This window comes from Microplitis mediator, chromosome 1 (assembly GCF_029852145.1).
Source record: "Microplitis mediator isolate UGA2020A chromosome 1, iyMicMedi2.1, whole genome shotgun sequence".
Classification (NCBI taxonomy): domain Eukaryota; kingdom Metazoa; phylum Arthropoda; class Insecta; order Hymenoptera; family Braconidae; genus Microplitis; species Microplitis mediator.
The window spans coordinates 1625966-1639686 of record NC_079969.1 but is presented as its reverse complement, the minus strand read 5'-3'; the positions used below and the strand labels follow the sequence as shown (position 1 = coordinate 1639686).

The window sequence follows — 13721 nt, the reverse complement described above, 5'->3', positions numbered from 1 at the left end:
GCCATAATTAGCCTTAACTCAAAGCATAATTATTCTAAATTACTTTACTCATTACCGTGCATTTAATTTTAATTTTTCGGAAAAAAAAATTTTTCTAGCCCGGAAAAAAATGTTCCTCTAAATTTTGTGGCTATTATTAGTAACTTTCTTCTCTCTTAGGCCTCCCGCCTAAAATTTAAACCTGGAATTTTTAAAATCTGACCCTTGGAACCCCGAAAATTCATCAAAACGCATCTGTTACATTTATGTCAAAAAAAAGAAATTATCAGTTGAGATAAAAAATAAAGGGGAAGGTAATTAAAGTAAATAATAATAATAAAGAAACGCGTTAGTAGTCTTGAATTGTGTAAGAGTAACCCAGTGGCAGTTCTACTTCACATTGAAGGTAAAAGACGTTAACGTGCGCCGACGCTTCTTCCCTACCCTTAACAATTCACCGTCAAATCCAACCAACACTCGGTGACTCGCTCACTCACTCACTCACTTAGTCACTATCTCGTTCTCTCGGTTAGTTTGTACCCCCACAGGCACATAAAAGAACGTACTAACGTACACCCACTCATGTACACAAACCAATCCACCTTGTAGCCTAGCTCTTGGTTCAGTTGACCCCGTGCATCGCGGCATGTCGGTCGTAGTATCAGTATCGCGTGTTCGCGATAAACAGCTCAAGTCTAACGATACATATTGTAATTATTTATAAGATACTAATCCGAATTTTATTTTTTATTTTATTTTCAAACTGACATATTGTCGCAACTCGAAAAAATTTTAATTGTCACTAAAAAATTTTTTTCTAGTGCCCGGCGTTCGAAAACAATCATTTTTAGTGACAGTATCACTACTATAGTAAAAAAAATATTTTTAAACTGACATAGTGTTGATACTTAAAAAAAAAAAAAAAATTTTAGTGACTACTACTATTATAAATAATTTTTTTACAGCTTCACTATTTGAAAATATTTTTAAATTCACATAGTTCTGTCACTTTCAAAAATTTTTTTAGTGTCCCTAGTGATAATAATAATTTTTAAGTGACATAGTCTTGTAACTTGAAAAATAAAATATTTTTAAATTGACATAGTAGTGCAACTTTTGTTAAAAATCACTTTTGAATTGACATAGTAGTGTCACTTACCAAAAATTACTTTTAAATTGCCATAGTGTTGAAATTTAAAAATTACAATATTTTTAAATTGACATAGTAGTGTAACTTTGAAAAAAAAATAATTGCAAATTAACATAGTAGTGTTATTACCAAAAAAAATATTTTTAAATTGACATAGTAGTGTAACTTTGAAAAAAAAATAATTGCAAATTAACATAGTAGTGTTATTACGAAAAAAAAATATTTTTAAATTGACATAGTAGTGTAACTTTGAAAAAAAAATAATTGCAAATTAACATAGTAGTGTTATTACGAAAAAAAAATATTTTTAAATCGACATAGTAGTGTAACAAAAAAAAAAAAATTGGTAAATAAACATAGTGTTGAATGAAAAAAAAGTGCAATGACTAGAAACTGACGTTGAAAATAAAAAAAGGTCTTAATCAACAAGCCGGTCCAGCAAACTTGTTGATCGTAATAAATATTTTCATCGTACTCGAATCATGACTACCACAAAGCCGTCAATACTACTGCTACTACAACTACTACTAGGACTAATAGCCAACTGTTGTGCCCGCGACTCACGTACAGACCCGATGGTGGTTGAAACAACCAGCGGGCTGATACGTGGCACGTCAAAGACAGTTCTGGACCATGAAGTCCACGTCTTTCTGGGCGTGCCCTTTGCCAAGCCACCGATCGGACCACTTCGATTCCGGAAGCCTCTGCCAATGGAGCCTTGGCACGGAGTTTTGAACACCACTACGTTGAGTAACAGTTGCTTTCAAGAACGCTACGAGTATTTCCCGGGATTTGAAGGCGAGGAAATGTGGAATCCCAACACCAATGTCTCTGAGGACTGTCTGTATTTGAATATTTGGGTGCCACAGAAATACAGACTTCGTCATAAAGAGACCCCGGGTGATGACAAACGAGGAATGCCGATGCTAGTTTGGATTTATGGGGGCGGATATATGACCGGAACCGCGACCTTGGATGTTTATGACGCGGATTTGATGGCAGTTACCAGCAACGCGATTATTGCGTCGATCCAGTACCGGGTTGGGGCATTTGGGTTCTTGTATTTGAACAAGTACTTTGGTCAGAATGAGGAAGCTCCCGGGAATATGGGTCTCTGGGACCAGGCATTGGCTCTAAAGTGGCTAAAATCCAACGCTGCTGTATTCGGTGGAGATCCCGAGGCGATAACAATTTTCGGTGAAAGCGCGGGAGGCGGTTCCGTGTCGTTGCATCTTATTTCCCCGGTAACTAGAGGACTCGTGAGACGCGGAGTGCTTCAGAGCGGGACCTTAAATGCGCCTTGGAGTTTCATGACCGCTGAGAAGGCGACGGATGTGGCCAGAGTACTGGTCGATGACTGCGGCTGCAACTCGACCATGCTTATGGACAATCCGGCCAGAGTTATGGCCTGTTTGAGGTCCGTCGATGCTAAGACTATCAGTGTCCAACAGTGGAATAGTTACTGGGGTATTTTAGGATTTCCATCAGCGCCTACTATTGATGGTGTTTTTTTGCCAAAACATCCTCTCGAATTGCTCAAAGAGGCTGATTTCGCGGAAACTGAAATTCTTATTGGAAATAATCAGAACGAAGGTAAATTTTTTATTTAATTCTGCATAATTATTCAGGAATTATTAAAACGGAAATATGAAATTTTTATTTTAAATCAGAATATTTTCGAGCAATTTTAATTAAAAATTAAAAGAAAATGATTTCGGGAACTCTGTCACATTAATATTAATTTTGGAATTTTTTATGTCAGGCATTATTTCATTCATTATTCAAGAAAATTAAAAAAAATTAAAAATAAGTATTACATATATGTTACATAAATTACATTAATGTAACATTTTATAAAAAATATTACATGTCAATATTTGCAAGCCCAGCAAAAATTGGCTGAAAAAGTCTCAAAATGCCACTAAAGTGTTACATATACGTAAATTTTTATTACGTATGTGTGACAGTATGTTAAACAAATGTAACATATTTTAAAACATATTAGGCGCCCTTATTTGCAGGCTTAGCTAGAATTAGCTGAAAAAAGTCTTGAAATGCCACACAAAGTGTTACATATACGTAAAATTCGGTTGCACGTATGTAACAGAAATGTAACATATTTTTTTTAAATGTCACCCGTCCATATTTTCGGGAACAATTATTTTTTTAAAAGTTAGTGTCTATACACAGTGATAAATGTTACATATATGTTACGTTCTGTTACAAAAATGTTACATGTATGTTACAGCTTGCCACATAAGGTTACATGTATGTTACACTCAGTTACATAAACACTACACTATGTTACATTCTGTTACGTTTTGTTTCATGTATGTTGCGTTTTGTTTCATATATGTTACGTTCTGTTACATATGTTACATTCTGTTACATATGTTACGTTCTGTTACATATGTGTTACGTTCTGTTACATATGTGTTACGTTCTGTTACATATGTGTTACGTTCTGTTACATATGTGTTACGTTCTGTTACATATATGTCACACATGTGATACGTTCTGTTACATATGTGTTACGTTCTGTTACATATGTGTTACGTTCTGCTACGTATGTGTTACGTTCTGTTACATATATGTTACATGTGTGATACGTTCTGTTACATATATGCTACATATACGTTACATATGTGTTACATATGTGTTACGTTCAGTTACATATATGTTACATATGTGATACGTTCTGTTACACATATGTTACATATGCGTTACGTTCTGCTACGTATGTGTTACGTTCTGTTACATATATGTTACATATGTGTAACATTTTATAAAAAAATATTTCACGTTCATATTTCCAGGTCCGCTAAATTTTTCTTTGGGAAAATTTGCCGAACCTCTACAATAAATATGAGACATGTAACATTATGCTACATATATGTAACGTAATGTTACATATATGTAACATTGACGTAAAATTCCAAAAAAAAATATTTTTCCGTTCAATAAACTTATTTACTATACAAAAAATTATCATAATAAAAAAATATGATTAATGTGACATAAACGTAGCACTCAATATATCACTGTCCGCAGGTTACAACATAATAAAGCCATTAAAATTATCCAGCGAAGTTAATTAATAAGCTAGATACTAGATCCATGACTAGGATAAATACAAATCGAAAAGCTATAGGTCACTTGTGTCCGAGTCCGTTTACTCATATACAACAGTGACACGGCTTAAATCCAGCTTAACCCCGTAATCCAATAACTAAGAAAAGCTTATTGTATAATATATATACATCATATTGTGACTTCGTTTATTTCGATTACGGGTTTATCTTTTCCCATTAATATGTTAGCTAAAAAAAAAAATTCAACCAAATTCAAGGTCACGATTATAACCTGGTTAAATGATCGAGGTTGAGTTTACTTGTTGATGAAATTCGATAACGAGGACGATATAACATTATAAGCGACATGAGATTGTAAGGGAGTGGCTTAGTTTTTTTTTTATCTTTCATAAAAAGCTATCTACGTATTTTTTTTGTAAAGGCTCTTTTAATATATTTTCATATATATGTATAACTTGAGCATTGAGCTATCTTGACTTTTCATCGTCGTCAATGTAGAACAGCCAGATAACCCAATCTCATTTTCAATCCCTTGACGATCATAAGCACAACTTTTTTTACTCATCGATCAATACAACCTATTTATGTATATTTATGTATATATATATTTTTTGTGGGCATTATATAACGTTAATCGATGCTTCAAGCACAGATTAATGGTAATTTTTGGACGGAATATTTTTAAAATGTCATTGTGGGCTGTAATCGATATGCAATATCTTACGAGTGACATAGTGGCTTAATAATTGAAAGACAATATTTATAAAATGACATAGTGACCCAATTGTAATTGGTTTATAAATAGATTTTGTTAATTACTGGTAATAATTAATTTTTTTTATTGAATAGACGGTAGAAATGTTATAAATTTAATTGGAGTAATTATTTATAGAAGAGGTTGAATATTTTTCAAAAGCGCACAGATATTAATGAAGGATAGATTTTAAATGTCATAGAGTTGAAACTCTTGAAAAAAATATTTTTTGATTGACATAGTTGTGAAACTGTTGAAAATAATATTTTTTGATTGACATAGTGGTGAAACTGTTGAAAAAATTATTTTTTGATTGACATAGTGATGAAACTGTTGAAAGAAATATTTTAAAAATGACATAGTGTTGCAATTAACAAAAAAAAAAGATATTTTTGAAATGACATAGTGCTACGACTATAAAAAAAATCACAATTACATCTTTGCTATGAGCAACACTACCGACGACACAGCCCTACACACGTCAAACTTCAATCATAAGTGTCTTATTATAGTCATCTTGTATTATTGTAGTGTGGCTACTGATAGAATTGAGTGAAAACTATCAAAACATATAATTTTATGATAATGATGCAACGTCAGAGTTGACTTACGCAGCATTGTACTTTAATAGTCTTGTTGATAGCAGAGATGAAAACATTAAAAAAAATAAGTTTAAATTGGCATAGTGTTACAACTATAAAAAAAACAATCGGCAGTCACTATTATTAAAAAAATATTTTTTGAATCACATAGTGATAATGTTTTGAAAATTTTTTCTTTAAAATTACAGTATAATACTTATTTTAATAATATAATTTTTTAATTGACATAATGCTGTTGCTAAAAAAAAAATATTTTTTAATTGACATAATGCTGTTATTAAAAAAAAAGAAATATTTTTAAATTGACATAGTGTTACAACTATGAAAAAAAATATTGCAATTAGCATAAAGTTGCTGTTATTCAAAAATATTTTTCGAATGACATAGTGTTACTACTTCGAAAAAAATAGTTTTTTGAAGACATAGTGTAATAATTATTTAATAAGACACTTTTTAAATGACATAGTATTGCTATTATAAAAAAAAAATATTTATAAATTGACGTAACGCTGTTATTAAAAAAAAGAAATATTTTTAAATTGACATAGTGATATAACTATGAAAAAAAATATTTTTAATTAGCATAAAGTTGCTGCTATTAAAAAAATATTTTTCGAATGATATAGTGTTACTACTTCGAAAAAAATAGTTTTTTGAAGACATATTGCAATAATTATCTTAACAAGACACTTTTTAAATGACATAGTATTGCTACGATAAAAAGAAAGAAAAGTTTTTAAATTGACATAGTGTTACATCTCTGAAAAAAAATTTGCAATTAGCATAAAATTGCTGCTATTAAAAAATATTTTTCGAATAACATAGTGTTACTACTTTGAAAAAAACATTCTTTAAATGACAGAGTAAAAATTATTTTAATAAGATACTTTTTAAATGACATAGTATTGCTATTATAAAAAAAAAATATTTTTAAATTGACATAATGCTGTTATTAAAAAAAAAGAAATATTTTTAAATTGACATAGTGCCCTTGCGACCTTCAACCCACTCTGGAAACACTCTGGAATCATAGTCAGAATGTAAACATTCTAAGTCCAGTATGTTCCCAGAGTGGTTTTGTGCCCGTTTTCCAGAGTGAAACCAAAGTGGTTTCAGAATTGATCCAGAGTAGATCAAAGTGTTTTCAGAATGGACTCAAAGTGAATCCAGAGTAGATCAAAGTGTTTTCAGAATGGACTCAAAGTGAATCCAGAATGAAATCAAAGTGTTTTCAGAATGGGCCCACAGTGAGTCCAGAATGGAATCAAAGTGTTTTCAAAATGGGCTCAGAGTCGATAAAATTTAAATACTAAGGACTAAAGAAAAATTAGGTACTTTCTAAACTCATAAATCAATAATAATCCACAGAAAAACAATCTTAACCCAAATTTTTTAATTAACTATGCTTTTGTTAATTAGTTAATTTTTACTTGTTGAAAGTTTACATAAAAACCCTGATTATTTCCAAACTAAAAACCCCGAATTTTTTTTACTTCTTAAAGCTATTCTTGAAAGGGTTTAGAAAAGATAGCTGGTGAAAAAATAAAAAAATTTCGATTTTATTAACAATCTAAGCCATTGAAAAATAAAAAACGTAAATAAAGCAATCAAGAAAATTTACTTTTTTGATTATTTTGTTTTTTTATTGCTGAAAGCTACATAACAATAATTTGAAAAAAATTTTTACTTGCATTGTTTAAATAATTGTCATAAACAAATACATGGCTAATTAGATTTAATAAGATTTTTTTTGGGAAAAAAACGCTTAATAAAAATAAGGAATTTTAAGAAAAAAATCGTTTCTTAAAAAAATTTTCTTTTGCTAAACAGCGCCTTAGCTAATTAACAATTTTTTTTTTTACTCAATATTAATATTAAAGAACCATTATTTTTTTTAAATAATCATTAATCATGTTCTGTTACATTAGAAAAAAAATTTTTTTCATTCATTTATTATTTGTTTATTAAACAAACAATTTGTTGTAAACAAATAAATTTTCACGCAATATTTTTTTCAAATACTAAAAATAACCATGCGTTTTATTTTGTAGAAAAAATTTTTTTTTAATCTTTTATATAATTTTTTAAATTATTGTACACTTGGACTTGTCGCTACCTTTCTGTTCTTCTCTATTGTTATTAAAATAACTTATTGAAGACACAACTACAACACTTCAAGTCTTTTTCATTATCCATTAATCATTAAACAAATCGAGCTTGTAACCGAAGCTCTAACTCAATTGCTTAAGGAATTATGAATAACAGTAATTTTTATGAATACTTTTTAATAAATACAAAAAAATTAATAATTAGCAAATTCGCTTTTTAGCAATAAAAAACATTTTTTAAGAAACAATTGTTTTTTTAAAAATTGTTATTTTCATTAAGTATTTTTATCCCAAAAAAAAATTTTTGCTTTGACCCGGGTTTTAATGTGAAAGACTTGAGAGAAAAATTTGCTGGGAGAAGATATATGTTAAGGAGGAGAAAGTCACTGGTGCTAAGCAGCAGTGGAAGTAGTTCAGTGTTCGCCGCTAGATCGCGCCCAACTTATGATTGTCCTGTTCCTGGTTAGATAGGTGTTTCAGAGTTTTTATATTCTATATTTAAAAATAATTCTGTCACGGGTATTTCTCTGTTATTTGACAGAGTGACAAGTGCCTGTTTGGACGGTCATATAGTAGATGCTATATTACATTGTGACAATAATGTCAAATATTTTTGTTTTCTTGAAAAATTGTTTTTACAATCCAGAAACATAATTGTATTCAATAAATGCTCTTGAATATTCTTAAAATAATATATTTCGGTAAATTTTTTTTTTCTTTCAGTATTCATTTACTCTGAATACCCTCTGGTTTGAGTATGTATTCACTCTGATCCCACTCTGGAAACATTCTGGAAACACTTTGGTATCAGTTTGTGTTCAATGTGGATGCATAACGGTGTCAGTATGTATCCACTCTGGATACTTTCTGGAAACACTTTGGATTTACTCCGTATCCGCTCTGGAAATACTCTGGGTTCACTCTCAGAAAAGGGCACAAAACCATTCTGGAAATACTCTGGAGTCCGTATGGTTGCATCGTGTTACCAGAATATTTCCAGAGTGTATCCAGAATGTTTTTAATGTCGCAAGGGGTTGCTGCTATTGAAAATAGAAATATTATTTAACTGACGTATTGTCACAATTATAGATAAAAATAGTAATCGTAATCCAAGTGACCTATATTTTATTAAAAAAAATAAAAAAAAAAATTACGAGTTGCATAAAATTTATACAAGCTTCTTGATATTATATCACTGAAGATATCCTTGAGTTCTATCAAGCGTAAAAAAAAATTTACAAAGACGAATTCATCTGAAAACAGATAAAAGGATGAAAAAAAAAAGGAAAAAGCGAATCAAGAAACTTATTTTACTTATTCTTGTTTTATGACGAGGAAAGAGTCTTTTGATAGTTTCTGTAACAATTTTCTAGTACAATGCATTGTACACACGAGCATACACAGTATGCTCGTGTGTAACCTGTTTTACTAGCAGCCTTTATTTAAGCCTCGGAGCTTCCACAGTGACATTTACAGATGATTTAATGCAAGATTCAATTTCCGAGGCAAAAAGCAATTAGTATAGGTTTTTGTTTCACTCAACGCTGATGATGCTGAGCTTTCATTAATTTATATTTTACTTTTCTTTCATTTTTTAGTTTTGTTTCCTTAATTACATTTCTTTTTAATTAACCATGTTTACAAAAAATTATGGACAAATTAAAAGCTCTGCAAGCTCATTAAGAGCTCAAATTGCTCATCAAGCTTTCCAAGGAAGCTCTCAATGAAATTTCATCGAAATTTATTTTTCAAAATACTCAAAAGTGCCCGATTGGCTTAAATCGCATTAGTTACATTTACGTCACTTTTGAACTTTCCGGCGAATTTCGAAAATCAAATTAACTTTACTATCATTCAAAACTTTCCAAATCAAAGTCGATTAATTTCTCTCCCCTATTTTTTAAACCTTAAAATTTTTCAAATTTTGATTATGACCAAAAGCTCGCCATGAGCTCGCTCGAGCTCACTAATAGCTCAAATTGCCTACAAAGCTTCTAAGAACTGCCCTCAGTGAAATTTCATCCAAAATTATGTTTTTAAATGACCGGAAGTGCCCGAACACCTCAAACAGAATTAGTTACATTTATGTCACTTTTAAATTTTCCCGCGAATTTCGAAAATCAAATTAACTTTACTATCATTCAAAACTCTCCAAATCAAAGTCGATTAATTTCCCTACCCTATTTATGAAGCCCTAAAATTTTTCAAATTTTGATTTTAACCAAAAGCTCTCCATGAGCTCGCTCGAGCTCACTAATAGCTCAAATTGCCTACAAAGCTTCTAAGAACTGCTCTCAGTGAAATTTCACCCAAAATAGTGTTTTTGAATGACCGGAAGTGCCCGAATACCTCAAACAGAATTAGTTACATTTATGTCACTTTTGAATTTTCCCGCTTATTTTTAAATAATGAATAAGCTTATCAACAAGTATAAGTGTTAGGAATAAAAAAACGAAATATTCTGCAGTTTAAGCGAAGAATAGAAAGCACGTAAGACGTAAAATAAATTTATCGACCGCACCTCGTTTAACTGAGGTTGAATCGTAATCCGGCAATTTAACCAATAGCGTACTACTCTATTTCATCATTTATATATATATATATATATATTCTTAAGATTAATGTGTCTGGATCGATAAAAGCAAAAGCAATCAAATTAACTTTATTATTATTATTATCAGCATAACGTTTTTTTGGTCGTAGGCCAGAGCCAACGTGATTTAGTAATTTATATATTTAGTGGCCAGAGGTCAAGACACCTGTAACATTAATACAATTGAGTATTGAACTCCGTATAGACAGGGTGTACTGTCCAATGTGTCCCTGGATAGTGTCGGGTAAAGCTGATTGTTCCCATCTGTTGAATCTGGACGCAAGCCAACACACTATACTTTAATTTAGGCATTACTTTAACCGATACTTTAAATTTATACTATTGTTTATTTCAATTCTGTGGCTGAGGGTTTCATGGTTTCGTTGATATTTTAGTCTAGTGACCTTCTTTGGTCAACATATTCAGTTTTTTGCTGAAATGACCACAGGAAGTGGAGAAAAAGGCTAAAATATGACTGTTACATTTATGTAGCCCAGCAGATGGTTGTTCATTTTTTATACGAGAACTTTCGTTGGATTTCGGTGTCTTACTGAAAAAATTTCTGTATTTCACTAGATCTTTAAGCTGTAAATAAATATTATATTTTTCTTCCCCGTACATAAATGTAACAGTAGCATTTTTGCAATTACCGTCAACTTTACCCCATTTTGGAAATTTAAACCACCGAATCACGTTCTGTGGCCTCTTTACCCCTTATCCCAATCAGGTTAAATTAAAAATAAAATAAACTACCCTTTATAATTGCATTCCCACCCCCGAAATCACAATCTACCCAAACAATGTCCATTAGCGTGCACGTAAAATAGACAAATATTTACAGATAAAATCCATCACTGATTTTTACATATATATAATACAATACTATTATTTATGTACCCAATACCCCGTGGGAGCAAAAAAAAAAAAAAAGAAACGTATTCTGTCACATCTGTCATAACCAACGAATATAAAATGGCTTGTCGATATCACTTGAAATCCAATATATCGTTTTTTTTATTTTAATATTTAATCTATTCCAATATTATATACATATATATATCAAAATATATACATGTATATTTACGTAGAAATGCAGAAAATTGAATGCTCTTTCAAATGAGTACCAACAAGCTATATTTTTTATATTTTCCAAAATTTATATATATTGAAATATATATACGGACATATAAATTTTTTGAATTGTGAAAAATAAATATAGCATGTGGGTATTCATTTGAAAGGGCGTAAAATTTCCTATCACTTAATATATATATATATATATATATATATATATATATATATATATATATATATATATATATATATATATTAGAGTGTCTCAAAAAATCGACTTTTTTTTTTTTTCTTGAAGAACATTGAAAAATCGACAGAGTATCTCTAGACAAAGACCCTGTTAAAATATGAGACCTTAATATTAATATTTGAAGGTGGCGATTCACGATTTTCTATTTTCCATTTAAATAACAAGGGAAAAAAAAAAATTTTAATTTTGGAATTTTATACCTCGGTGATGTCTTATTGAACAGATAAGTTCAGGATATATTTTTGTAGGGAATTGAACGCTCTACAAAAAAAGTCTCTTATCATTTTTTGATAAATCCATCTGTTCAAAAGTTATTGGAGCTCGAAGTCAAGTTAGAGTAAATTTCGAGATCTTTTTACTTTTCCGGCGAAACTATCGGACTTATCATAAAATGTCATGAGATCTTTTTTGTAGACAATTTTATTTACTACAAAGTATCATTGATAAATTTTTTTCAAATTCTGCATTGTTTTCTAGTTGTTTCCATTTTAATGCCAAGCTCTTAAAATCGATCAGAACACTACTTTTTTAGGAGCTTGGCATTAAAATGGAAATAACTAGAAAAAAATGCAGAATTTGAAAAAAATTTATCAATGATAATTTGTAGAAAATAAAATTGTCTACAAAAAAGATCTCACGACATTTTATGATAAGTCCAATATATATATGTATATATATATATATAGAGAGAGAGAGAGAAATTAATCTCAGTCATAGTTACGATATGCGAAAATAATTTAAAAATGATTGAGTTCAATGATTTGCTAAAATAAATGAGGCGAGTAGTAAAAAAAAAACTAAAAATAAATGATTTTAAGTCACGATTTATATATAAAGCTATAAAGTTAATTTTTTTTTGATAAAAATAATAGCGGGGTGCGGTTGAGTAATGAGGGGTAAAAGGTGCGCTGGGAGTAAGAGTAAGTTAGAGCGAGGAGAGAAGTAGTATGTGTAGGGCAGGGGGCAGGTACGAATTATAAGGGAAGAGGGAAGAGAGAAGAGCGAAGTAATCAAGAGGTTAGAAAACGCGGTAGACCGTTAAAATTATTTCCAGTGAGAGTATGTGCATTTACGGATCATTTGATTCATCTAAGGCTTATTTCACGTTTGAATTTCTTTAGCTTTTATTGTGAAGACTTTTAACGCGGCGCAACCTGTTGCCGAGTCTAAGATTCTATTGATTTGGGATGCTGAGATTTTTTCTTTGATCTTTTTTATTTTTTTTCGGTATGAGGTTTAGGAAGTAGCTCAGATAGGATTCGGAAGAAAAATATTTTTTTTCTAAGCATGGAAACTGAGAGAAGTAAACTGTTATATTTATTTAAAATTTTTTCTAGCAGGAAATTTAACTGAATTATTTAAATTTTTTGATGCCCCATTTTACCCCATCGATAATTTTTTTTCCAGTGGTCCATTTTACCCCAATACGAAATTTTTACGTGGCCAAATTCAGCCTTAACCTCAAATTTTTTTACTGTCCCCTTTACCTCAGCATTAAAATTTCTATCAATGGCCCATTTTACCCCACCATTAAAATTTATATAGCCGGTCCATTTACCCCCCCCCCTCTCCCCCCAAAAAATTTCCAACTGATTTTACTCCATAATAAAAAATATTTTTCAAACAAGCCGATTTTACCCCTTGTCAACAAGTGACTAAACGGCCATTTTGTGTAAATAAAAAAAAAGTTGAAGCATTTTTCCAAGACTGTCAAGCGTCAACTATATAAGTCGTAACATAAATGCAATCCCCAATTTAGCTCGTGAATAATTCAAACATCTCAATCAGTGGATCCCCCAAAATATTCAGCTGCTAGTAATGTAACCAGCTACCAGGCCATGATTCTACGGCAATACCTTACCGCCGTACATAAAGATGATGTAGGTCGAGTATATTTCACTGGCTTATATATACGTATGTATATATGTATATATATGTTACTTTGCATTAAGAACGAGCCAAACTTACATTACCGATGTAATTTTATTTCGCAACTTAACTGAACATCTAGACTCCATTTTCATGAATTTTATATTTTTTAAAACAAATATATACCACATATATATGAAATATGAATACCTGATATTTTTAAGTCAACTAAAAGCTGCAGTTAAAACTC

At 30.6% G+C, this 13721-nt stretch overlaps 1 protein-coding gene across 1 annotated transcript in view; it reads left to right on the top strand.

Annotated features, from left to right (window-relative positions):
- The first annotated feature begins 1303 nt into the window (after window positions 1–1303).
- The window catches only part of LOC130666495 (acetylcholinesterase-like), a 66217-nt gene continuing 53799 nt past the window's right edge, over window positions 1304–13721 (top strand). Inside the window, exon 1 of the mRNA XM_057467540.1 lies at window positions 1304–2722. Within this exon, the coding sequence (XP_057323523.1) occupies window positions 1612–2722 (1111 nt within the window). The 5' untranslated portion in view covers window positions 1304–1611. The remainder of the gene's footprint in view (window positions 2723–13721) is intronic.